This window comes from Apium graveolens, chromosome 10 (genome assembly GCF_009905375.1).
Source record: "Apium graveolens cultivar Ventura chromosome 10, ASM990537v1, whole genome shotgun sequence".
In the NCBI taxonomy this organism is placed as follows: Eukaryota; Viridiplantae; Streptophyta; class Magnoliopsida; order Apiales; family Apiaceae; genus Apium; species Apium graveolens.
In genome coordinates this window covers 214,626,956-214,654,259 of record NC_133656.1, presented here as the reverse complement: position 1 = coordinate 214,654,259, position 27,304 = coordinate 214,626,956, and the positions used below count along the sequence as shown (strand labels likewise).

Below are 27,304 nucleotides of genomic sequence, written 5' to 3'. Positions count from 1 at the left end.
CGGGAGATTCCTTATTATGCTTGGGGTGCAGCTGTGTTAGCTCATATATACCGGGGTTTGGAGATTGCTGCAAGGAAGGGCAGCAAGAGCATTGCTTGTTGTGTCTGGGTGTTACAGGTTTGGTCTTACGAGAGATTTCCTCGTATTGGCGTGCCTTTACGATCTCCCGGTCAGGAGGATTATCCGGTTGCTGAGGGATGGGCCTATGCTAGTGATACTCATGTCGGGGTTTCGAAGAAGCGCAGGATGTCAGGCCCTCACCACAGCTTACCGTTCTATAGGGGTGAGTTTGATGGTGTTGCTGGTGATGAGGTGGTCTGGAGGCCGTATGCTAGGTTCGAGGATGTTATGGACAGCGAGATGATACAGGCACAGTTAGCTGAGTGCGGTCGAGTTCCCCTTGTATGTTACGACGTGGTCGAGTGGCAGCATCCGGACAGGGTGTCGAGACAGTTTGGTTCTAGTCCCCAGATTCCACGGGCACCGGTGAACATGGTTGGTTACAGGGGGGCTAAGGATGCCACGTTTGCAGGGGAGGATTGGCTGGTGCGGTGGTTTATTGATATTGGCAAATGGGCCAGGTTCTGTTCAGATTTGGATGGCCTTGTTGATGACTCGGTAGACATAGCTTCGGAGGCTGATTACATGGCGTGGTATGCTGATATATCTCGTATGCGCATAGGGAAACCCGATCCACAGCCTCAGCAGCAGTACAAGACGAGGGAGTTGTATGATAGCCTCGAGGGCTATGAAGTTGTAAGTGTTTTACAAATATGTATATTTCATATTACACACCCACACACTACAAAATTTGCATTCACACGTATTTCATCTTGATGATATGATATTCTTGTGGAATTAATGAAAAAATGTTTGCTTGTTTTTGTTTGTAGATGGTTGCCGGGCTTAATATGTTGAAGCAGCTGGACGCTAGGGTTCCTCCTGAGTTTATGGAGGAGTTTGGGAGGATTTCTGCTACCTTCATCACACCATTCTCTCGGTTGATGAAGAAGATCAAAGGACCCGCCTACAGACCTCCCACATTTCAGAACATAAAACCAGATTTCATTGCACCTTTGGCTGACGACTTTGACATTCCAGCCATTCCTGCCCAGGATGTCGTTGACATGACACAGCCATCCCAGCATGTGTCTCAGCCACCCCAGGCTATTGCCTCATCTAGTAGGCCCGCGAAGCTTGCATCCCACAGGATGAAAGAGGAGAAGTGGAGTATCACTAAGAGTCTCAGCATGACAAAGAAGAATGCTATATATTCAGATTGGGGATGGGGCTTTGGGATGGCGCCGAGGAATCCCGGTGGTCTTAGTGTTCAGGACTATCACGTCCATGCATCAGCTATGCAGAGTCTGGCTCCAGGAACATGGGTTGATGACAGGATCATATACACTTATATGGTATTGTTCGTTGTCTAATATATTTTAGTTTTTGCATTTATTTTACTTGTTGCATTAATTTTACTTGTTGCATTTATTTTACTTGTTGCATTCATATATACTTGCAGGGATTGCTAAGGACTCGGGAGGAGGAGATTCACACTGGAGGTATATGGGAGAGGAAACCCGTCTATTATTTCATGGATCCCTACTTCATGGTTCTTGGGAAAGGACATGTGAAGAAAATCAGAAAAGCATCGAGGGTCGGTGGAGATACATTGCAGAGGGCATGGAATAAAGCATTACGTAGCTTTACCGGGTTTTCCAGTGCTACTGTTGGTCCTTCTGTTCTCGAGGCGGACTACATATTCATCCCATGTTGTGTCGGAGATGTGCATTGGGTTTTGTTCATGTTCGGTACTAGACGATTTGAAGGTCTTATCATAGATTCAATGAATGACGAGCCGGATTATCGTGAGGATATACGAGTGGTGGTATGTTCCTCTACTATTACTGTCTTCTATATAGTTCTTACCAATTGTATATTATATTCATTCTCGGATCATAATTTCATTGCAGTCATGGTTGTTGCCGAGGCTATTGCATATGGTACACCCAGTCGAGGGGCTTGACCCTACTTCAGCCGAGGTCCTAGCTCTACCGTCCAGGCCAAAGCAACGAAACTCTAATGATTGTGGTGTTTATGTGATGAAGTACATGGACTACTTCACACAAGGATATGACTTAGCTGAGGTACCAAATTGGTCGCAGGAGGAGGTGGATACCTTTAGGTATCGGATAGCCAGGGAGCTTCAGTTAGGGAAAGCAAGGGGGATTCCCGGGATTCGTATGCGTAGGCGTCACGAGGCTTCGTAGTTGAATTTCATAGTATTTTAGTTTGTCAGATTATGTAGTTGGATTGCATTTCATTTTAGGTTGTCGGATTATGTAGTTGGATTTCATTTGATTTTAGGTTGTTGAATTATGTAGTTGGATTTCATTTTATGTTGTCGGGTTTTATTTGGTTTATTTTGTTTGTTTGGTTTGACGTTGTTTAATTTTGTTGGATTTTTGTTATTTTTGAGCATTTTGGGTTTTTGTGGATTTTGGTGGAATTTGGTGGATTTTGGTGGAATTTGGTGGATTTTGGTGTTGTAGGTGTTGGGATTTTGGTGGAATTTTCTGGCTGCTCTATTTTCAATCTGCAAAAAAACAATTTAATGGCCCCAACCGCGGAAAATTTCCGCGGTCCGTCTACAGCCCAACCGCGGAAAATTTCCGCGGTCCATCAGTTTTGTTTTTTGCCCCTGAAAACAGAGCAAAAGACAGGGGAAACAGAGTATGTGCAAAATAATCTTCTGTTGAAATTGCTTAATTTTTGGAAGTTAGTCCTAAACTAACTTCCACTAATCCAAACTACTCTCAAAAGTCTTAAAATATGGTAATGAGTGATTTTCAAAAAAAAAAATTATTTTTTTTCATTTTTTACGTTAAATTGAAAATTCCTTAAAAAAGTCAACGAAAGTCAACGCTTGTCCAAATATTGAAAAAAACTTTTCAATACATTTCATAACAATTTGTAATGTATAGTTCGACTTGTAAATTTTAATTTTCAATCTCAAATTTTTAGGTACACTTTCAATCTCAAATTTCATACTTTAATTCATAGAAAATTCATATAAAATTCAATGAAAATACATGGATTCGAATGAAAATTAGACGATCAATATAATCCACTAAATTTTATGAAATATATTGGTCCTAACCAAAAATACCTAGTATATTAGAAAGACCACCGGATAACCGGTGTTGAGCAACTCTTTGCGTAGTATCCACGAAGCATGCAATATGGTAGAGAACAAGTACACAACCATCACGGATATGGCCTTCCGTAAGTTTCCAAGGGTAAGGGTTGGAGTCATTCCAAATGGTAACCGGAATCGTATTCGAGCCATCGTAGAGACGAAATCTTGCAAAACATGTCCCGCGTTCCCTCTCCGTCCCTCCCGTTAGGTGTGAAACCCAACCCTTCACATATTCGATGCGTATTTGGTCCATATTACAACCCTCACGAGGCCTCAAGTTTACAATATCGGCAATCCGATCACATTTAACAAGCTTACCGCCATTCCATCCGGATTTTTTCCATTTTCCATCGGGCGTGTTGTTGCCCAAATTCAAGATCGGAAGGAAGTACGGATCCGGATGAGAGTTCACCAATCTCCACGGTTCAATACCCTCCATCCAATTGCATGCCTCGATCCAATTTTTGGCCCTATAAGCCTCCTCATCGGGTGGGTACAAGTCCGTTTCCTCTTCCTCCACATGGGGCGGCTCGTCATTGTCCACAAGGGGCATCAACTCGGCACATGCATCTTCCATCTCACTAAAGGTTGGTGAGACCACATCTTCCTCGTCATTGTCCTCATACCACGAGTCGCTTGGTAGGGAGTCCGAGAATGTGTTGCTAACGTGGGAAACCGAATCACAACTATGATCGGAGTTGTTCTCACCACTATACTCGCTAGTCATGTTACCTATCACAATAAAACACAATTATATGACAATAATTGGCAATTATATGACAATAAAACATAACAAAAAAGAAAGCAATGTTAAACACTTAAAATTGAAATCCATTTAAAGATTACAACATTCGGTTACAAAATGGTACACCACTAATTATATTGCGATTCTTGAACATTTTTAAGATCTTCTAGTCTACTAGCACACTTCCTTTTATCATGGCCTTCCATTTGACAATAAGTGCACCTTCTTGGCGGCTTCTCCTTTTTACCAATCGATTCTATTGGACTTTTGAAACGAACATCCTTCTTCCTCCCTTTAGTTTGGGACATAATAGGGTCAAGAATTGTTTCTTCATGAGCACTTGCATTTGGAGCTTGCGAATTGCTTTCGTAAGATTTAATTCCATCAACGCTCATTTTTTCGAGAATTGGTATTTCTCGATTCATCACTCCAACGGCATAATCATACCGTTCCTTGGATGCAATGCTACTTTGACAAAAACTCATGGTTAACATTGTCATGCTATTAAATCGATCGGTTGAGGTCATCTCATGACTTTGTCCAACATCCAAATTGTAAGGCAACACACCATCAACTCTATTGGCATGCATTGTCCACCTCCGGTTTATGTAATACGGGGGAATTTCCGAAACCCGTTTCTTAGTGAAGACCACCAATAGGTGTCTACAAGGTAGCCCCGAATGTTCAAGCATTCTACACGTACACATTCCCAAAGAGCTTGCTTTCTCGAATGCCACAAAATAAACATTTCTTCTTGTAGGCTCGGACATGGGCCTATAACAACTATAGTACGTATAAACATCCCCCATTCTCTCCCCTTCTTCACTAGCTCGTCGGTCTTTTTCAACAAAGTATTTTGAAGACTCGACCAATTCATCTTGAAATCTTCTAAACATTTCCTTAGTGTAGATACAAGAAGCATGATACTCCAATGTGGTATGCAATTTCATAGGACGTTTTAGATTAATGGTGACATAATCTTCTTCCTTCTCCCTCATGAATTGCCTTGCCAATGCTTTTTGGGCATTTTCAATGAATTCCTTCAAACCCGTTGCCGAACTCACATACTTATCAAAGAAAGAATTCATCCCCTCACTCCTCGATGTACTATTTTGAAACGCCGAAAATTTGTTTCTAGTATATGCAGGAATCCACTTGTGCTTCAACTCATATAACCCCTTTAACCATTTATAATCTTGCAAGTGATACTTTTCCACAAACGACGCCCATCTAGCTTCAAAAACACATTCGGTGAGAGATTTATAAATGTAATTGTTGAAGTCCGTCTTGAATTCCGGAAAAGCCGAATAATAATGAGCTAATTTCTCCGGGAATTTTTGACTAATGTGCCAAGAACACAATAAATGGGTAGTATTCGGGAGTACAACCGCAATAGCGCTTGCCATGGCTTGATCTTGATCCGTGATTATAGTCAATGGAGGATTATTCCCCACACCTTCAAGCCAAGTACGAAGAATCCACTCAAAAGTCGACGCGTGTTCATCCCGCATCAATGCAAACCCGAAAATTACCGATTGATAATGATGATTGACTCCGGTAAATGGGACAAATGGCATTGTATACCTATTTGTCCGATAAGTGGTATCAAAAGCCATAACATCGCCAAAATTTTGGTAAGCCATTATACATCTTGGATCAATCCATACTAGACACTTCAAGCGATTCTCTTCATCGACTTCGGTCCTAATAAAATATTTAGAACCACTTTCTTCATTCAACCTATACAACAAGTCCAACCCCGCTTGGGCGTCACTAATCTCAAACCTTTTCATCCTCTCGTCTCTTAACACATTCCTAACATGTTGAACATTGAAACCAACTTTGTCATTACCTCCATGAATGTTACCAATCACATTCATCACTTGACAATTACGAACCCCCGAACCATAAAGCGTTTTTATCAAACTACGGGTCGCGGTGTTGACATGTATTTCTCGTTGTACCAAATTCATCTTACTAGGGGAAACAAGACCGTGGTTGTGTACCAATTCAAGGCTAGTTACCTCCCAGTGACGTTTTTTCTTTTGATAATTGACATACATCCTCACCTTGCACTCGCTTTTAGGAAGAACCTCTCTACGCCGTTTATTTTGACTACTCTCGGCGATGACATTTTTTCCATAAAGCCTACAAACATATAAACGACCATATATCTCGTTGTCTTTATTACGATGGCTAGCTTGAATTTTAATCGCAAATCCATTTCGTAAAGCATAAGCCCTAAAAAAATGACCGGCCTCATCCACACTTTGAAAAATTTGATTCAAATATGGAACTCCCCCCCCCCATCAACATTTTCATACAAATTTGCATCCTCTACATTATCAATTTCATCCTCACCCTCAACATTATCACTATCATTTTCGACCTCATTTTCAACCTCATTTCCATCACTTTCATCTTCAACATCAACCAAATCGTCATCTAAATTAATAAATTGCTCATTTCTATCTACAAAATCATCATCTTCAACATATACAGGGGTTTTAGGTTCTTCACTACTATTTAAACTATCAAGATGTAAACTACAATCAATAGCCTCTTTTTTCATTTTGATGTTTATGACGAAACATGCGAGCAAATAATTTATCCGCCATGAAAATGAGAAATTTAAGACAAGAAATATACCTTGAATTGACAAAACAACTTGAAGTTCTTGATGAAAATCGCCTAAAATGTAAACTTGGAGAGAGTAGAATTTTTCTACAAAATTTTGGTGTTTTTGTGGTGAAATGAGGTGTTGTTGGGATGCTGGGGATAAGGGGACAGCACCCAACCGCGGAAATTTTCCGCGGTCCGTCCAGACCAACCGCTGAAACTTTCCGCGGTCCGGGTACCATCTCACCCGTTAATCCCCCATCCAACGGCCCTTAAACTGTTTGTTAACAATCTAATAATAGCAAACAGTTGCTACAGATTGGTCCCCATCATCCACACATATAAATACATAATACTATTGTTCCCTAAGAAAACAGATTAGCAGAATCATTTGCATCTGATGCCAGCCTAATTAATGGCAAAAAAATGCAGAGGTCTCATACCACTAGAATCAGTGCTTTCAAGACACAGGACAATCTTGAGAGTTGCTATCAAAGAATCATAACTGTATAGTTTCTTGGTGTCCTTATTATTACCTCATCAACTTTAATATGTACAGAATTATGTAAGGTAAGGTAGAAGAAATTACACACTTCATATTGTCCAGTTGTCCGAGAAGGATCCACTCATGACTTGTGCGAATTTCATTGACAAGGGTCCTCAGATCACCCCAGATTACAAGTTACGGGCACCATAAGCATTTTAAAACTGTTGGAAAATGTGGGTATTGAGCCCCACATTGTCAAGTCATTTTGAGTCATTCTTGAGTGGGTGTCGCTTGGAGTATGTTCTCCTCCGTGAGAGCTTTCCGAGGCACTTTGAACACTCAAAATGGTTAAGGGATGAATGAAATACGATCATTCAAAGTTGGTCCCTTGAAGGTGAAATTGTAGATGTGAAAACTTGTATCCCACATTGAAATAGAAAAGGGGTTTCCATTGTTTTATATAGCACAACACTTTAGTAGTGTTTAAAAGTGTTAGTAAGGTGTTGCTCATCTCCTACGTGCACGCGCAGGGGTGCAAATTGTGGGATTTCGAGGGGGTAATCCGAGGCTTGCGAAGCCTTCGGGCTTGCCCGCGGTGTGCGACGTGCGGACACGAATGTAGCAGAAAATTGGCCCGAATAATCACAGACTAGTTTTGCTAATTTATTTTTCCACTGGGCTTAGGCTCTTAAATAAATATTCATCATTCAGTATTTATTTTATAAATACGAATATGTTCGATTCAATTCCACTGGGCTTGGGCTCTTAAATAAATATTCATCATTCAGTATTTATTTTATAAATACGAATATGTTCGATTCAATTACGAATAATAATTTATTTTAGTGCACACGTTTTTCTAAGCCTATATATTTTCGCTATAGGGTTTAGGGTTTACACACTCAAAAATACACAGTCGTCCTCCTAAACACAAACCCTACCCCTCTCTCTATCGGTGATAGTTTCATACCCGTTCAAGGTCGCTGAAGGTGCTCGTTATCCGTAACGCCGCCGCTGCCTAGCTTTATCCTGGGAGGCTATCGACTCGCACATACCGTGAGAGGCGAAATAGCTTTAAGGAGACAGTTTCAACTGGACTCGAGGATCCCCCTTTGTTTATATCCTTTCTTTCTCTGTTTGATTTCATTTACTCATGCACACACTTATTTGATTTATATGTATTAATCGCAGATTGTATTCACAAAAACAAGAGGACTCGATTAAATCTTCATAAGAGTGGTAATTGACAAGAGAAGATGTGGCGTACATGTATCCAAGAGCTCACAGGTCTGTGTATGCCTCTAGATTGGTAGTAGCAAACCTCAATTGAGCCCGAAAGCTGCAACTAAATGTATCTTACCCAATCACAAAATTATTCTTGAATTCATCTTAATTTTCGTGTCAGAAAGTGACACGCCAAGTTAAGCCTAAAAATCATACTGTGTCCTCCCACTCTTTAGAATAAGGCATAGCATATCCGAAATATAAGAAGATGGCGAAGAATTCAAAAAAATCCAAGACTCCAGCAAGAGGTGTTTTCTTGATCCCTTAAAATGAATAACCTGTGTACACGTGTATAGATCAGGTGAAAGAGTTTAAGAAATGACAATTCAAAAAGCTATCATAAACCAACACAAACGATGTAGAAGTCAACATGAAATTAAGATGCATTACCTTTAACATCTAATGGCATCCCATGGAACTGGCCAGCACCTTCTGGAGGTGTCCAATTATAAGTAGCACACGGCAAAGAGAGCACCGAAGCACCGCCTATCTTTTCTTCAAAAGGTTGTTGTTTGGTAAATATTTTTAAATTGAAGGTTGGATGAGATTTTACAACCCATGCAAGAGCTAGTTGATCTCCAAGCATCCGAGAAGCCTTCATGTATTTAGAACTATAAACTTACAGCACCTCCTGCAAAAAAATCTTTGCTCTGCAAAAAAAGTTGCATAATCGTCTTCAGAATGTGTGACAATAATTATTAGGAGTAGAAAATGGTTTTAATCGAGCCTTCCTAACTCCATAAGTAATATTGTTCAAGAGTAGAATGTTTGGTCCCCACTAACTTACGGTCTAATATGCTTAGAATAATATCACAAACAAAAATAAATTATTGGTTCAAATTTTAGAGTCAGCTTTTGAGCTCATTCAGAGTGAAATAATTTGATAAGCAAACACATTGCTTGAACTCGTTTTTGGCAAAGATATCACTTGTCTTGCATCTTAGGCCCATTCATATGAATTTACAAATCAAAATATTACAAATTAAGACAAACGGCCCCCAAAATTTTGGTTCAAAATATTAGCTGCACCTTTGTATTCCATCTTGGCTGCCCCTAACTGCTATGAATCCTGAATTTAGTGGTTGCTCTTTGTTGTTGCGAAATGTGAGGGCAATATCAAACAAAGGATAGTCATTGAATATTTGTCCCAGCTCATCAATCACTGCTACATCAGAGTCAGTAAAGATGTAATGTGAAATTCGGCTCGGCAACTGAGACTGCTCCTCAAGTTTTTGTTTTAAGAAAACCTACAGAGATGAAAGTATTTGCATATAATTAAGAGAATTCTGTTGTGGAAAAAATAAACATGTTGCAGTTTCAGTAGGAAAAAATTTCTGTCTGCGCTAGAATGTGCTTAAAATGAACATGTGAAAGGACAAATGGCTATTTGTACAAGTAACTAACCAACACCATATCTCTATGTATTGTGCTCTTACAATGTAAGACCTGATTCTTTGAAGCATCAACTTATCACGTGAATATTCAACTTGAATTGGATAAAGTGTGACCCTGTTTCTGTGTACTGGAAGTGTGGATGCTGGATCAGTGAGAATGAGCACATTGCTTTGAGGCATCGTCAACTACAATTGTAGTTTACATTTCAACTGAAATAATAAACTCTTGGGACAAATAAAACAATTTAAATGATAAATAACAAAACATAGCCCAAAGTTGTGTAATTGGCATAATTACGACCATGAGATAAAAACCTCTTGATCCTCACAAGAATGCACCTATCTGAATGTGGAAGTAGTGTCATGGAACATGTCAACTACATAATAGATATCAGCATCCACAACTTGAGAGTTGTGACAAAATGACATATATGCTTGAAAATAATATTGTAAACGGCTTGTTAAAGTACTCCCTCAATCCCAATTTATTAGTTTCTTTTGAAAAAATAGCGCATACTAAGAAAAATCAGTTAAATTATATTTTTCAAGTATTACCCTTATTTATTGCATTAATTATATATATATATATATATATATATATGTATGTGTGTGTGTGTGTGTTATATATAAGTGGAGTAAGTTGCATTGGAAATGATAAAAATAAAAGGGTAAATTTGAAGATTTGTTCATAAATCTTTAAACATAGAGATGGACAACTATTATGATATAAAACAAATTAAAAAAGACTAATATACTGGGAGGGGGAGTAATTGCATAAAAAAGACAACTACCATGATCCATATAAACAAGTCGTTGATAGTCTAGGAAATCAAAATAACCTACTGCAAGCTTGGGCTGCAACAGCTCTACGGCATAAGCTTTGTTAGAAAAATGGATTTTACATCATAATTTTATTATGTTGTTGATAATAATCCTAAAATCTAATCATTGAAAGTTGTTTCGTGATATGTGAACTTAAACTTTTATATATGAATCTAAGTATTTTCTTAATGAAATCCATAGAGAAATAGAGTTGAAAATAGTAGCTTGTAAAAGCTTGAAATGGAGAACGTGTCATTTGTCCCACATTGAAAATAAATAAAGTGAGGATTTTATTTAATTTTTTAATTAGAATTAATTTATCAGTCGTGTTGAGTTATTTTTTCTGTTGGGCTTGGTCACTTTGTAAGTGGGCTGAGTCGGATTCAATGAATCTGGACATGTAACTGATAATATATATTCATAATTGAAAAACATTAAAACTGATTTAATGTGTGGATTAAATATAAAAGCTGTTACATTTTATTTAAATTCAAAATCAGTTTGATTTATGTATTAAATGAGCAGTTTTGATTTCTGATATTAAAGTCTATTAAAATCTATTAATGTCAGGGTGGTCAGTTACACCTAACCTCTACTATAAATAGAGGCCTAAGTTGTTGATGAAGATAGACCACACCTACATTCTCTTCTTCTTTCTACTTTCTCTTCTCTCCCAAACACAATTCTGAGCTGCTGATTTTTCCGGCGACTGAGGTGCTAGTCGAAGTTGGATTTGTTGTTGTTGTGAACATCAAGTTCGGAGCTGTTTTATCCTGGAGGGGGCATTGCAAGCATCCCAACGCAGCAGGTGGGGATTATTATACAGACCGGGGAACTTTTAACTCTCAGTACAAGTTGGTTATCATTAGTGTTTATCCAAGAACATATAATTATTTTTTTTATTTTGATTATCTCATGTGAAGAAGTTTTAACTCAACCGTTTCTTCAAGCAGAAAATCTCGCGCAACTGTTTGAAACAGAAAATGTCAGGGATAAACGTAACAAAAGAAGATGTGAAAAGTACAAAGAAATAAAGTCACAGTATGGTTTGTGTTTATATATATTATATTTCAAGATAAAATTTCTAAAAAGCATCTGTAATGTATATTTGCAAATTTAATCATGCTATTCAGTTTATATGTTCCAAAATTTATGTTATGCATATATAATATCTATTATGATTTAACTCTAACAAATATAATAAATATAATCCTTCAAACTCCAAAACGTACGCCCGTGCTTGGCACGGGTTACCAACTAATTACTTTACATCTAAAGGCATCCCATGGAACTGGCCAGCACCTGTTGGCGTTGTCCAATTATAATAGCACACGGTGAAAAGAGCACTGAAGCACCGTCGATCTTTTCTTCAAAAGGTTGTTGTTTGGTAAATCTTTTTAATTGAAGGTTGGCTGAGATTTTACAACCCATGCAAGAGCTAGTTGATCTACAAGCATCCGAGAAGCCTTCATGTATTTAGAACTATAAACTTGCAGCACCTCCTGCAAAAAAATCTTTGCTCTGCAAAAAAATCTTTGCTCTGCAAAAAAAGTTACATGATCGTCTTCAGAATGCGAGACAAAATATGTTAAGAGCAGAAAATAGTATGAATTGAGCCTTCCTAACTCCATAAGCAATATGGTTCAAGAGTAGAATGTTTGGGCCCCACTAATTTCCAGCCTAATATGCTTAGAACAATATCACAAATGAAAATAAATTACTGGTTCAAATTTTAGAGTCAGCTTTTGAGCTCATTCAGAGTGAAATAATTTGATAAGCAAACACATTGCTTGAACTCGTTTTTGGCAAAGATATCACTTGGCCTACATCTTAGGCCCATTCATATGGATTTACAAATCAGAAATATTACAAATTAAGACAAACAACCCCCAAAATTTTGGTTCAAAATATTAGCAGCACCTTTGTATTCCATCTTGGCTGCCCCCAACTGTTATGAATCCTGAATTTAGTGGTTGCTCTTTTTTGTTGCGAAATGTGAGGGCAATATCAAACAAAGGATAGTCATTGAATATTTGTCCCAGCTCATCAATCACTGCTACATCAGAGTTGGTAAAGATGTAATGTGAAATTCGACCCGGCAACTGAGACTGCTCCTCAAGTTTTTGTTCTAAGAAAACCTACAGAGGTGAAAGTATTTGCATATAATTAAGAGAATTCTACTGTGGAAAAAATAAACATGTTGCAGTTTCAGTGGGAAGAAATTTCTGCCTGCGCCAGAATGTGCTTAAAATGAACATATGAAAGGTCAAATGGTTATTTGTACAACTAACCAACACCATATCTCTATGTATTGTGCTCTTACAATGTAAGACCTGATTCTTTAAAACATCAACTTGTCACGTGAATATTCACCTTGAATTGGATAAAGTGTGACCCTGCTTCCGTGCTCTGGAAGTGTGGATGCTGGATCAGTGAGAATGAGCACATTGCTTTGAGGCATCGTCATTCGTCACCTACAATTGTAGTTTATGTTTCAACTGAAATAATAAACTCTTGGGACAAGTAAAACAATTTAAATGATAAATAACAAAACATAACCCAAAGTTGTGTAATTGGCATAATTACGGCCATAAGATAAAAACCTTTTGATCCTCACAAGAATGCACTTATCTGAATGTGGAAGTAGTGTCATGGAACATGTCAACTACATAATAGATATCATCATCCGTAACTTGAGAGTTGTGACAAAATGACATATATTCTTGGAAATAATATTGTAAATGGCTTGTTAAAATACTCCCTCCATCCTAATTTATTAGTTTCTGATGAAAAAATAGTGCATACTAAGAAAAGTCAATTTAAATGTATTTTTCAAGTATTACCCTTATTTATTGCATTAATTTTATATATATGTGTTATATATAAGTGGAGTAAGTTGCATTGGAAATGATAAAAATAAGAGGGTAAATTTGAAAATTTGTTCATAAATTTTCTTTAAATAGAGAGATGGACAACTATTATGATATAAAACAAATCAAAAAAGACTAATATACCAGGATGGGGGAGTAATTGCATAACAAAGACAACTATCATGATCCATATAAACAAGTCGTTGATAGTCTAGGAAATCAAAATAACCTACTGCAAGTTTGGGCTGCAACAACTCTACGGCATAAGCTTTGTTTGAAAAATGGATTTTAGATCATAATTTTATTATGGTCTTGATAATAATCCTAAAATCTAATGATTGTAAGTTATTCCATAATATGTGAAGTTGAACTTTTATATATGAATCTAAGTATTTTCTTAATGAAATCCATAGAGAAATAGAGTTGAAAATAGTAGCTTGTAAAAGCTTGAAATGGAGAATGTGTCATTTGTCCCACATTGAAAATAAATAAAGTGAGGATTTTATTTAATTTTTTAATTAGAATTAATTTATCAGTCGGGCTGAGTTATTGTTGTTGGACAAACTTAGTATTTTAGACTAAGTTGTGAATCATTTTGAGACTCTATATGAGTGAGACACATTATGTGTTAGTGGTGTGTATTTATTGGAACATATTCTCCTCTTCGAGGGGATTCCAACTCATATTTACACGCTCAAAATGAGTAAAAGGTGAATGAGAACTGATGTTCCAAAGTTTTACCTTTTAATATGAAAGTGGTTTTGTACCACATCGAGAGTAGCACAAACCTATTCCTTAGTTTTTCTTATAAATACCATGTACCACATCGAAAAGAAAAACAAGTCCTTTCAAGCCTCTCTTTATAAATAGAGTCTTAGGGCATCAGTTTTATCAAGTCAAGGGAATAAGAGTCCTCTCTTTCATTCTCGGTCTCTTTAGTCTTAAATTTTCCAATACTCCGGTGATAGTTCTCGGGCTTAGTTCAAGTTCGCTGAGAGTATATTCGATCTATCGATTATACTGGTATCTCGTTTTATCCTGGGAGGCTATCGACTCGCACATACGGTGAGAGGCGAAATAGCTTTAAGGAGACAGTTTCAACTGGACTCGAGGATTTCCATTTGGTTATATTCTTCCTTTCTCTGTTTGATTTCGTTTACTCACGCACACACTTATTTGATTTATATGTATTAATCGTAGATTATATTCACAATCTTAAAGCTATTTATTTTATATACATCTGTGACTGATACATCTGTATCTGCTTGTTTTGTTGAGTAACAGATCGATGGAGAACCAAACTGTGAACGATTCGATGAACATGACGGCTGATCCCAACGCACAGATCACTGGATCTGATGGGGTTCACCAGCAGCCGATTAACCCTAACGCACGGATCGTACGATCTGATGGGGGTCAAACGCCTGTTGGACATGTGCCTTCGGGACATGTGCCTGTGGGCACACTGTCATTGGACAGTTTAGTGTTCCTCTTGGACAGATATCGGCAGGATTCACTCCTCCGATCATACCTGCGGTGCCTGGTGTACATACACCTGTAATACAGACGCACGTACCATCTGTTCCACCTGTGGTGCCTGCTGCACCTGTTATGCCAACTGTGCCTGCTGCACATGCTGAAAAACCTGAGAAGTTCAACGGAATAAACTTCAAACGTTGGCAACAAAAGATGCACTTTTATCTGACCACGTTGCATATGGATCGCTTCCTTAAGGAAGAACCACCGTTGCTCACTGCTGAGAGTAACATGCAGACTGTGTATGTTGCTGATGCTTGGAAGCACTCCGACTACATCTGTCGGAACTATGTGTTAAATTGTTTGTCTGACTCGTTGTATAACGTATACAGCGCGAAGCCAACAGCTAAGGTCTTATGGGAGTCACTTGACCATAAGTATAAAACCGAGGACGCTGGGGCAAAGAAGTGGATTATTGGCCACTTTCTTGATTATAAGATGACAGACTCTAAGACTGTGGTCAGTCAGGTGCAGGAACTGCAGGTGATCATTCATGACATTCATGCTGAGGGAATGGTCATAAGTGAGTCTTTCCAAGTTGCTGCTGTTATTGAAAAGCTTCCACCTGGATGGAAAGATTTTAAGAACTACCTTAAGCACAAGCGAAAGGAGATGTCTATGGAGGATCTTATTATTAGACTTCGTATTGAAGAAGACAACAGAGGGTCCGAGAAGAAAGTTAATGTTACCACTGAGAAGGCAAACATGGTGGAGCACTCTCAAAGTTCCAAGCCCAAGAAGACTAATTCTAGTAAAGGGGCAAAGCTGGCACCCAAAGGAGGGATTTCGAAGTCGAAATTTCAGGGGAAGTGCTACAACTGTGATAAAGTTGGTCATAGGTCTTCTGACTTCAAGAAGCCCAAGAAGCCCAACAAGAAGAAAGAAGCAAACATGGTAGAGAATATCTCCAAGGATATGGGTGATATAGACCTCTGTGCTACAGTCTCTGAAATGAACCTGGTCGGTTCTAATCCACGTGAATGGTGGATTGATACTGGTGCTACTAGGCATGTTTGCTCAGACAAGGCGATTTTCTCTAGCCCCAAAGCTTCTGATGCTGGTGAGAAGCTCTACATGGGGAATTCAGCAACTTCTACCATTGAGGGTGAAGGCACGGTGATCCTGAAGATGACCTCTAGGAAGAATCTGACTTTGAAGAATGTACTTTATGTGCCTGATATTCGCAAGAACCTTGTGTCTGGTTCTCTGTTGAATAAGCATGGCTTTCGCATTGTAATAGAGACAGATAAAGTAATTTTGTCTAAGAGTGGTATGTTTGTAGGCAAGGGTTATTTAACCGATGGGCTTTTTAAGCTCAATGTAATGTCCGTTAAGGACGATAATGAAATGAAGAATTCTTCTGCTTACTTGCTTGAGTCTCCTAATTTATGGCATGCTAGATTAGGACATGTAAATTATGACACTTTACGACGTTTAAGTGTAAAAGAATACATACCTAAACTTACTATCGATTCAAAACATAAGTGTGAGACTTGTGTTGAGGCAAAATTAACGAGATCATCATTTAAACGTGTGGAAAGGAACACCAAAGTGCTAGACCTAATACATAGCGACATATGTGATTTAAAATTCGCTCCAACAAGAGGAGGAAACAAGTATTTTATTACATTCATTGATGATTGTACAAAATACTACTATGTATATTTGTTGAAAAGCAAAGACGAAGCTATAGATAAATTTAAAATCTATAAGGAAGAAGTTGAGACACAACAGACTGAGAAAATCAAAACGATACGAAGTGATCGTGGAGGTGAATATGTTGAACCATTTGGAGAATTCTGTTCACTACATGGTATAATCCATGAGGTCACTGCACCATACTCCCCTCAGTCAAATGGTGTGGCTGAAAGGAAGAATCACACTCTGAAAGAAATGATGAATGCGATGTTGTTAAGCTCTGGGCTTCCACAATCGATGTGGGGAGAATCCATCTTAAGCGCAAATAATATTTTAAATATTACGATGCGTAAGAATAAGGATGTAAGTCCTTATGAAATGTGGAAGAAAAAAAAACCAAGTTACCAACAACTGAAAGTGTGGGGGTGCCTTGCAAAGGTACTGATCCCTACACCGAAGAAGGTGAAGATAGGTCCTAAGACTGTGGATTGTATTTTCATCGGATATCCTCCACATAGTACTGCATATCGGTTTCTTGTTCATGAATCCAAGATTCCTGATATTCAAAAGAATACCATTATGGAATCAAGGAATGCCTCATTCTTTGAGACGATGTTTCCCTGTAATCCAGGAAACCAACAACCTACGACGTCTAAACGATCTCATGAGTCTGTAGATGACGATAATGAGAGTGACGAAAGTGAAGAAGAAAATGTGGGGGTAGTGAGAAGGAGGAAAAGACAACGAACGGAGAAATCCTATGGGTCTGATTTTATGACCTATTTGCTCGAAGAAGGTGACCCAAAAACCTATAAGGAGGCGGTTACCTCACCTGATGGACCTATGTGGAAAGAGGCCATCAAGAATAAAGTTGATTCAATTATGCAGAATCATACTTGGGAACTAGTGGACTTGCCAACTGGTTGCAAACCATTAGGTAGCAAGTGGGTTTTCAAGAATAAGTTGAAAACTGATGGCACTATTGATAAGTATAAGGCCAGAATTGTGATTAAAGGATACAAGCAACAAAAAGGCCTTGATTATTTTGATACATATTCTCCTGTAACGAGAATAACATCCCAGGACAAGAAAGGAAAGTTTGTAGATTGGTGAAATCATTGTATGGTTTGAAGCAAGCGCCTATGAAATGGCATGAAAAATTTGACGAGGTCGTGCTGGCTAATGGCTTCAAAATCAATGAATGTGATAGTTGTGCCTATTACAAGGATAACGAGAGTGGCTATGTCATGATGACGCTATATGTAGATGATCTACTTATTGCCGGAAGCAATGATAAAGTGATCAAATCTACCAAGGACATGTTGAAATCAAGATTCGACATGAAAGACATGGGACTATCAAATGTAATTCTGGGAATTCAAATTTCTAGAACATCAGAGGGTCACGCATTAAGTCAACCACATTATATTGACAAGATCCTTGAGAAGTTTCTTAAGGATGACTTTGAGAAAGCTAGGACACCTGTGGATATGACTTTGCACCTATCCAAGAACAAAGGTGTAGCTGTTTCCCAATTGGAATACTCGAGGATAATTGGTAGTCTGATGTACCTCATGAGCTGTACAAGACCAGACATTGCATACTCAATTAGCAAGTTGAGTAGGTTTACGAGTAATCCGGGAGCTGATCACTGGAAATCGATCATAAGGGTACTAAGGTACTTGAGGGGAACTCGAGACTATGGACTGCACTATGGCAGATACCCAGCAGTATTAGAAGGATATACTGACGCAAATTGGATATCTAGCAAGAAAGCACTTAAGTCTACGAGCGGCTATGTGTTTATATTAGCTGGAGCGGCAATATCATGGAAATCCTCAAAACAAATGGTGATAACTCATTTCACGATGGAAGCTGAGTTTGCGGCACTAGATAAATGCGTCGAAGAGGCTGAATATCTACGTCAGTTTCTGGAGGATATTCCAAGATGGCCAAAGCCTGTAACTGTAATAGGGATTCATTGTGATAGTCAATCCGCTATTGGCAGAGCGCAGAGCACGATGTATAATGGAAAGTCTCGTCATATACGATGATGACACAGTTCCATTAGAAAATTGATCTCAACCAAAATTATCACTATTGACTATATACCGTCAAAAGATAATATCGCGGATCCACTAACCAAAGGGTTATCAAAAGAAGTGGTTGAGAAATCATCGAGAGGGATGGGCCTTAAGCCTATTGCTTAACGGCATCATGGTGGACACCCAACCATTGCTGACTGGAGATCCCAAGAACTTGGTTCAATGGGACAACTAAATCATGATGACCAAATCACTGTGGGGGTAACCCCTGGCATGTTCCTATGATGAGGAAACAGTGAGACCCGTAAGGTACGAGGTTAAGCTTTGAGCTTTTAATGATCTTTGATGAATACATGGAGTTCAGGAGTGAACGCATGGAATTCAGTTGAGTAAACGCGGGTTACTCTATAAGATAAAGATCACCTATGTGGGAGAGAAGTGGGGCCGCTTCAAAGGAGAATTGTGAGGCACAATTCTTTAAAAACTCCTGCAGAACCAGGACGATGTTCCATGGCCAAAATGGATATAATCATGAGAACTGAATGAGTCAGGAAAGATATAGTGATGAGTATGTCATCGTTTACACAAACGGTTGAACAGTTCAAGGACATCGCGTCATACTATCTACCAGTAAAGTCGATATACTTATTCGAGCGAAGGTTCAAGGAGCATTCTCTACCTATCGTATGCTATATCTGACCGCCAGAACTATCACCAAGTCAAGCTCCGCGTCTGTCTGTCTATGTGGTGCGTGCTACTGGACCATCAATCTCATTTATGGGGGATTGTTGGACAAACTTAGTATTTTAGACTATGTTGTGAATCATTTTGAGACTCTATATGAGTGAGACACATTATGTGTTAGTGGTGTGTATTTATTGGAACGTATTCTCCTCTTCGAGGGGATTCCAACGCATATTTACACGCTCAAAATGAGTAAAAGGTGAATGAGAACTGATGTTCCAAAGTTTTACCTTTTAATATGAAAAGTGGTTTTGTACCACATCGAGAGTAGCACAAACCTATTCCTTAGTTTTTCTTATAAATACCATGTACCACATCGAAAAGAAAAACAAGTCCTTTCAAGCCTCTCTTTATAAATAGAGTCTTAGGGCATCAGTTTTATCAAGTCAAGGGAATAAGAGTCCTCTCTTTCATTCTCGGTCTCTTTAGTCTTAAATTTTCCAATACTCCGGTGATAGTTCTCGGGCTTAGTTCAAGTTCGCTGAGAGTATATTCGATTTATCGATTATACTGGTATCTCGTTTTATCCTGGGAGGCTATCGACTCGCACATACGGTGAGAGGCGAAATAGCTTTAAGGAGACAGTTTCAACTGGACTCGAGGATTTCCATTTGGTTATATTCTTCCTTTCTCTGTTTGATTTTATTTACTCACGCACACACTTATTTGATTTATATGTATTAATCGCACATTGTATTCACAATTGTTTCTGTTGGGCTTGGTCACTTTGTAAGTGGGTTGAGTCAGATTCAATGAATCTGGACATGTAACTGATAATATATATTCATAATTGAAAAACGTTAAAACTGATTTAATGTGTGGATTAAATACAAAAGCTGTTATATTTTATTTAAATTCATAATCAGCAGTTTTGATTTATGTATTAAATGAGCAGTTTTGATTTCTGATATTCCTGATCATGTGGAAAAGATGACAAATGTGGGGGCGGAACCTAGTAGTAGCTCTATTCCTAAGGAAGTAGAGGAACCAAGGAGAAGTAAGCGTGCAAAGGAAGTTAAGGATTTTAGAGGTGATTTTATCACTTACAATGTCGAGGACGAACCTTTAACTTTCCGATAAGCTATGGATTCTTCGGAGTCTAGGCATTGAAAGGGCGCTGTGAAGAGTGAAATTGACTCTATTATTTCTAATGGAACATGGGAGTTGGTTGATCTCCTTCCTGGGTATTCTATTATTGGGTGCAAATGGGTCTTAAGAAGAAGTTGAACCCTGACGGCTCAATAGATTAGTACAAAGTTAGACTGGTAGCTAAGGGTTTTAAGCATAGGAAAGAATTGATTACTTTGATACATACTCTCCGGTTGCTAGGATGGTAACAATATGAATACTTATAGCATTGGCTTTCGTCCACGGTCTTATCATCCATCAGATGGATGTAAAGACCGCTTTTCTTCATGGTGAACTTGAAGAAGAGATTTATATGGACCAGTCTGAGGGATTTGTTGCATCTGGCAATGAAAGGAAATTATGTAAGTTAATCAAGTCCATCTATGGCTTGAAACAAGCTCCCAGAGATTGTGATAAAAAGTTTGATGAAACTGAATTGCCATTCAATTATAAGATTAATGAAAGTGGCAAGTGTGTCTACAATAAAGTTAAAGGTAATGAGTGTGTTATCCCGTGTCTATATGTGGATGACATCTTACTATTTGGAACCAATATTGAGATTATTAACGAGATAAAAGAATTCTTGAAAAGGCACTTTGAAATGAAGGATATGGGTGAGGCTAGTGTGATTCTTGGAATCAAACTGATTCAGTCAACTGAGGGAATAGCCTTGACTCAATCTCATTATATAGAGAAATCTATACTTGAAAAATATGGTTATTCATAGTGTAGAATCGCTAGTACACCTTATGATTCTAAAGTTTCCCTTGTCAAGAATACTTCAGGAGTGCATGTGTCTCAGTTAAGGTATTCTCAAATTATTGGGAGTTTGCAGTATCTAGCTAACTGTACTAGACCAGATATTTCATATTCTGTGTCTAAATTGGCTAGATATACAAGCTGTCCAAACAGAACTCATTGGGATGCTCTTGATAGAGTACTTAGATATCTAAAAGGCACAATGTACCTTAGTTTACACTACAGGAGATTTCCTGGTGTGCTTGAAGGGTACAGTGATGCAAGTTGGATAGCTAAGAAGTCTGGTTCCAATGGAGTGACTGGATATGTGTTCACCTTGGCTGGTGGAGCAATATCCTGGAATTCAAGCAGACAGACTATAGTGACTCAGTCTACATTTGAGGCTGAGTTGTGTGCACTTGATGTCACGGGGACGAAGGCTGAATGGTTGCACGGACTTATGTCTGTGATACCTGTAGTAGGCAGACCGCTTCCTGCTATTGTTATTCATTGTGATAGTCGAACAACTATCGACAAGATTAGCAGTAAAAAGCATAATGCTAAAACAAAGAGACACATCCAAATTAGAGTCAAGTCTATAAGGGGTTTAGTGTCTGATAGGATTATAATTATAGAGTTCATAGGAACTCAGAATAATATATCTGATCATTTGACTAAGGGACTGGAACCTGCAGTGGTCCTCAAGTCAGGGTTGGGGATGGGACTGTCAACCCATCATAATTCATCAACAGTGGGAACCCAATACACATGAGAAGAGATCCCTCGAAGTGTATTCAATGTGCTAATAACAAGCTGTAAGGATGAATTGGTAGTACCTTTGCTACATAGATTATACTATTGTATCTGAGTCTATCCCCTGTAAACCTAGAAGGTACAGACACTGCTAGAAAAGTAAGAGTGTTAAAACTATGAATGGGGTCAAGTCATTTGACGAGATAGATGCAGTATATCTCTGGAGATGCCCAACTAAGCGGATATAATTGTATGGTTGCAATTAGAGGAAAGGGTTATTGCTTGAAGCATTCGACGAATAGGATCGAGACAAGACCATTAATGTCTCAAAGCCGTAGATTGGAACCATAGCCGTTGATTTGTCGTCGTCTATGGAACATGGTTGGACTAAACGGATTAAGATTCAAGGTGAAACATTCCATCTAAATCCGGTGGCCATTGAAGTAGAGGACTTAGGAGGGTTCAAACCCAGAAAGGTACCGACTCTAAAAAATAAGTCATGATGAAAAATCTGATCGCATTTATGTATGGATTTGTGGGGGATTGTTAGAAAAATGGATTTTATATCATAATTTTATTATGTTCTTGATAATAATCCTAAAATATAACGATTGGAAGTTGTTCCATGATATGTGAACTTGAACTTTTATATATAGATCTAAGTATTTTCTTAGTGAAATCCATAGAGAAATAGAGTTGAAACTAGTAGCTTGTAAAAGCTTGAAATGGAGAATGTGTTATTTGTCCCACATTAAAAATAAATAAAGTGAGGATTTTATTTATTTATAATTTAATTTTTTTAATTATAATTAATTTATCAGTCGGGCTGAGTTATTGTTTCTGTTGGGTTTGGTCACTTTGTAAGTGGGCTGAGTCAGATTCAATGAATCTGGACATGTAACTAATAATATATATTCATAATTGAAAAACATTAAAACTGATTTAATGTGTGGATTAAATACAAAAGCTGTTACATTTTATTTAAATTCAAAATCAGCAGTTTTAATTTATGTATTAAATGAGCAGTTTTGATTTCTGATATTAAAGTCTATTAATGTCAGGGTGGTCAGTTACACTTAGTCTCTACTATAAATAGAGGCATAAGTTGTTGATGAAGATAGACCACGCCTACATTCTCTTCTTCTCTCTACTTTCTCTTCTCTCCTAAACACAATTTTGAGCTGCTGATTTTTCCGACGACTGAGGTGTTAGTCGAAGTTGGATTTGTTGTTGCTGTGAACATCAAGTTCGGAGCTGTTTTATCCTGGAGGGGGCATTGCAAGCATCCCAACGCAACAGGTGGGGGAAATTATCTCTTCAAGAGCAGTCAGGGCTTTGAGTAAGGCCTAGCGACTCAGCTGATTATTTTTCTTCTTGCATTGTACCTGTTGGCTACCATTATTTTTCAGTTTCTTTTCACTGTGTTAAAGCTATGGTTACTGGTACGCTTTCTGTTCTTTCTTTGTTCCTACATTTACTGATATGCATGTTATTTACCTACATGTTTTGTTTTGTTAATTGTTATCTTGGACTTGGCTTGTTAAATATGTTATAGAAATGCATCTATGTTTCTATAATAGTCAATATTTCCAACAAGCTTAAGATTGAATAGAAGGAAAGGAAAGATCAATTTTAAGGAGCAGGATACACAAATTATGAACATTGAATTGTTCTGTAAATATCTAACTAGTGCATAAATTATGATTATACTCTGTAATCTGTAATATCGTCGTAACACTTTATGCTTTGTATGAATTGGTTCTCATACCATGTCTCAGTTTTGAGAATTCCCCTAATATGAATACATACGTGATTTTGCTTAGCATATTTATAAAAGTTAAATTCAAATGTGGTTTCCGGAGTGCGTAGGATTACTCTTAGATATTACCTCAATGAATTTAATAAAGGCATTCAGAACAGCCATCGATCGCTCAACCTTATTGTATAACATGTTCCCGACAGAAACCTGCTCACTTGATCTTCTTCTGACCAAGCTATCAACGGTTGAATTATAAGTGGTAAAAACAGTGACAAAGCTAATGCCATCCCCAACTTTAGAATCTCTTAGAGAGGATGCAAAGTAGGTCTTGTTAATGCCTTGGTGCCTGCAATAAAACATTGCGTCCTACCAAAAATTAGGAGCAGATACACTACATATAATGATATAAATAGTATGATTTTACAGAGAAATAGGTAAACATGAGAATAATATATATATATATAAGTAGAAATAATCTTTAGCTTTTGAATATGCACTAGTAATAGAAACCAAACTTTTATTATATTTTATTTCATAGTTTGGGAGTATGACACTATATTAGGAGAAAATCATTTTAGAATAATAAATTCTCGATCTTTATCCATAAGCTATGAAATAAAATATAATAAAAGGTCTTAAACTGGTAGGTACTAGCTATGAGATTCAGTTAGTATAGATGTTTCTAGTTTACAGGGAAAAAAACTCAATGAAGATTTAATTTTGTCATAAAATTGCACATAACGAAATCATTCTTTAAGCACAAATCAAGCAGTGAAAGTTCATATGATCAATTAATTTGAAGAACATTGTCAAGCAAACTGCTTGAAATGTAGCAAATGCAAGTCTAGTACAGACCACAATATATGTTTATCAAGAAGATGCAGATCCTTGGCATTAAAGTCGATCATGCAAACCTTCTCCGGCAGCAGGTCCAAAAACCAAATGATTAAATTTATTGGTCGATGCCCTAGAGTTGAATCCATGTGCAACTTTAAAATTGACAAATGGAGAAGTGTATGTTATCATTCAAAATAGCAGGTATGCTTGAAAGTACAGACTGATTGGCATATTGAAAAAAGGAATAACCTGAGATTATATGTGGAAACAATGAAATGACAGGTAAAAGTAAGAAAAACTGACGCCATCCACGACACGCTTTCATCTAAAGAGCCCTTATATGGAACTTGCTAATTTGAATTATCTGTCCATAAAAAATAGAAAAATATATTTGTACCATGGTTATCATGACGCCAAGTCGAGTCTCGACGCCCGAGTACCTTCCAGAAGACCAGTTGAAAAGTCGCCTAACTGGTCATAAAAAGTCGACAAAGTGTACAGTGTACATACACTTACTAGATTTAACATATAATATAACTAAACACATCATTCCCATGATTTATATCAAAAGTAATAGAATAGTAAGGTTAAAATAAGCATCTTAAGCATAGTTGCTGAAAAATAACATGCATATTTCAAATCTCAATATGTGCAAGCAACTAAAAAAAGTATGATAAATATCAAGCAAATTTATAAATCTTTATATCATTTCATCTCCATCTCTTTCTTATGTACTGTCATTGGCTGAATCGGGTGATGATACCCCAAGTTGGGCTCTGACCCGAGCACCATCGCGATAACTAGTCATCAACAAGTCGGGCCGTCTTCGTGATGACATTGATTTGTCTTATCAGTCTTGATATATTTAATTTATATGCCCAAATAAGAAATTAGCGAACAAGATATTAATTTATATGACCTGAATGCCATGAAAAGTCAATTCAATATTCAACTGTCATTCCTTAATAAATAGTAGCTTAAATCATGTGTGATGCACGGACGTGCTCTAATATTGTTCGATTTTAATTGAATTTTTTAAATATTAAATCATTAATTTAAATTGAGTTGATAGTGTGTTTTAGTTGAAAATGGTAATTGATTATAATAATTAGAATATCATTATTTTATTTTGTTAAATAAATATGCACATGTCATGTTTGGAAAAGAAGGTTGGCTTGGTTAGAAAAAGTAGCTTGAGTCTAAGATAATTAAGTATTTTATAAAACCAACCGCATTTAAAGAAATACTTGCAGTAAGTAGACGAGGCAAGAAATTTTAAGTTTAAATGAAATGGTTTTCATTTTTCATGTGATATGGTTTAAAGCATATGCCAAGAGGTCAAAATTGATGTATAAGCAAATCTAAAGCTCCAACTTACTTGGATCTCAAATCAATTTTGCTTAGACATCAATTTTGCCCTCGTGGTATACGCTTTAAGCCAAATGTATAAGAAGAAGAAGCAGATGATTAGTAAAAACCTCATTCATTTCAGATACACGTCTTCAAGAGTTTGAACCATAGATTTGAAAATTAGAGTTTTGATCTCTATGAGGTAGATAGAGATACAAAGAGAAAGAGAGCTAGACTAATTTGAAATTGATATGAGAGAGAGAGGGGGGGGAGGGGGGGGAAATAATGATTTCAATTTGTCCAGTGAAAGTGTATTTAAAATTCAAATTCAGAAATGGTGTGGCCGGAAGGACCACACCACATAGCTGTCAAAGTAAATAAAAGAAATAGTAGTCCTCAAATTTGAGTATGTGTCAAGATGATAATGGATTATATATAGATGTCACATGTGCAACTAAAAAAGCTCAAAATTTATAATTATATAGTCCTAGGGCAGGGGTTGTAAAACGGTCTTCATTTGTGAATTCAGTATTTATCATATATCCAGCTGCACCTTCCAGTACGGCTTAGAGTCTTAAAATGCGTGTCGAAACCTCAATTCCAAATGTTAACAATCTGGCGGGATGGAGGGAGTGATATTTTACAAATAACTTGTTTCGAAGATATATAAAGGTTATTTATTAGTTTTCATTCTAAAGATATTTCAAATTTATGATGGCAGAATAATATAAAATTTTATTTTAACAATTAAAGTTAATATTTGTACCGAGAATTTAATTTTTATGTTGGGTGATGGTAAAAAATGTAAACTTTTTCGAAAAGTGTAACAAGAATATCATTTTTGAATTTGTTGGCTCAAAATACCGTTTTAATACGCAATTGAAGAATGGGTGAGCCTGTTACACATTTGAGAAATGGGTAATACAATAAAACCTGTATATAAGAATACTGTATACAGTAATAACCTTTTTATTGTAATAAAAAATTACGATCCAAATTTGGGCTAATTATAATTAAGAATAATTTCTACATTGTAATATTCCATATTTTTTATAAACACATCCTTTATTAATTTTTCTCTATATACGAATAAAAATGCTTAAAATTACATATATATACACATACATACATGCATACATATATGCATATATATATATACATTTATGCATATGTGTGTGATAAATATATATAGTAATATATAGTTTGCTTACATAAATAAACATTAAAAATGACTTAAAATATTTTTTCAATGTTATATCATTTTGATTAACACCGCATCATTAGTTTACACACCCATTTGATCACATTCTTCTCAATTTGTTTTAAAAAATTCATGTACTTGGTATTATGTTATGT

General features: G+C 37.2%; 2 protein-coding genes and 2 pseudogenes across 2 annotated transcripts; 1 reads left to right on the top strand and 3 right to left on the bottom strand.

Annotated features, from left to right (window-relative positions):
• Nucleotides 1–1,195: 1,195 nt before the first annotated feature.
• LOC141693573 (ubiquitin-like-specific protease ESD4) lies at nucleotides 1,196–2,361 on the top strand. Its single transcript, XM_074498712.1, has 3 exons — nucleotides 1,196–1,415; nucleotides 1,523–1,888; nucleotides 1,974–2,361. Exons 1-3 carry the CDS (start codon nucleotides 1,212–1,214, stop codon nucleotides 2,268–2,270), a joined length of 867 nt encoding a protein of 288 aa, XP_074354813.1. The 5' UTR covers nucleotides 1,196–1,211; the 3' UTR covers nucleotides 2,271–2,361.
• Nucleotides 2,362–4,072: 1,711 nt separating this feature from the next.
• Nucleotides 4,073–6,516, bottom strand: LOC141691779 (protein FAR1-RELATED SEQUENCE 5-like). The gene is made up of 2 exons (XM_074496535.1): nucleotides 6,269–6,516; nucleotides 4,073–6,185 (listed from the first exon to the last, which is right to left on the bottom strand). Exons 1-2 carry the CDS (start codon nucleotides 6,514–6,516, stop codon nucleotides 4,073–4,075), a joined length of 2,361 nt encoding a protein of 786 aa, XP_074352636.1.
• Nucleotides 6,517–8,477: 1,961 nt separating this feature from the next.
• Nucleotides 8,478–10,093, bottom strand: LOC141691778 (uncharacterized; annotated as a pseudogene).
• Nucleotides 10,094–11,811: 1,718 nt separating this feature from the next.
• On the bottom strand, nucleotides 11,812–24,923 carry LOC141689815 (uncharacterized; annotated as a pseudogene).
• Between the last annotated feature and the right edge of the window lie 2,381 nt (nucleotides 24,924–27,304).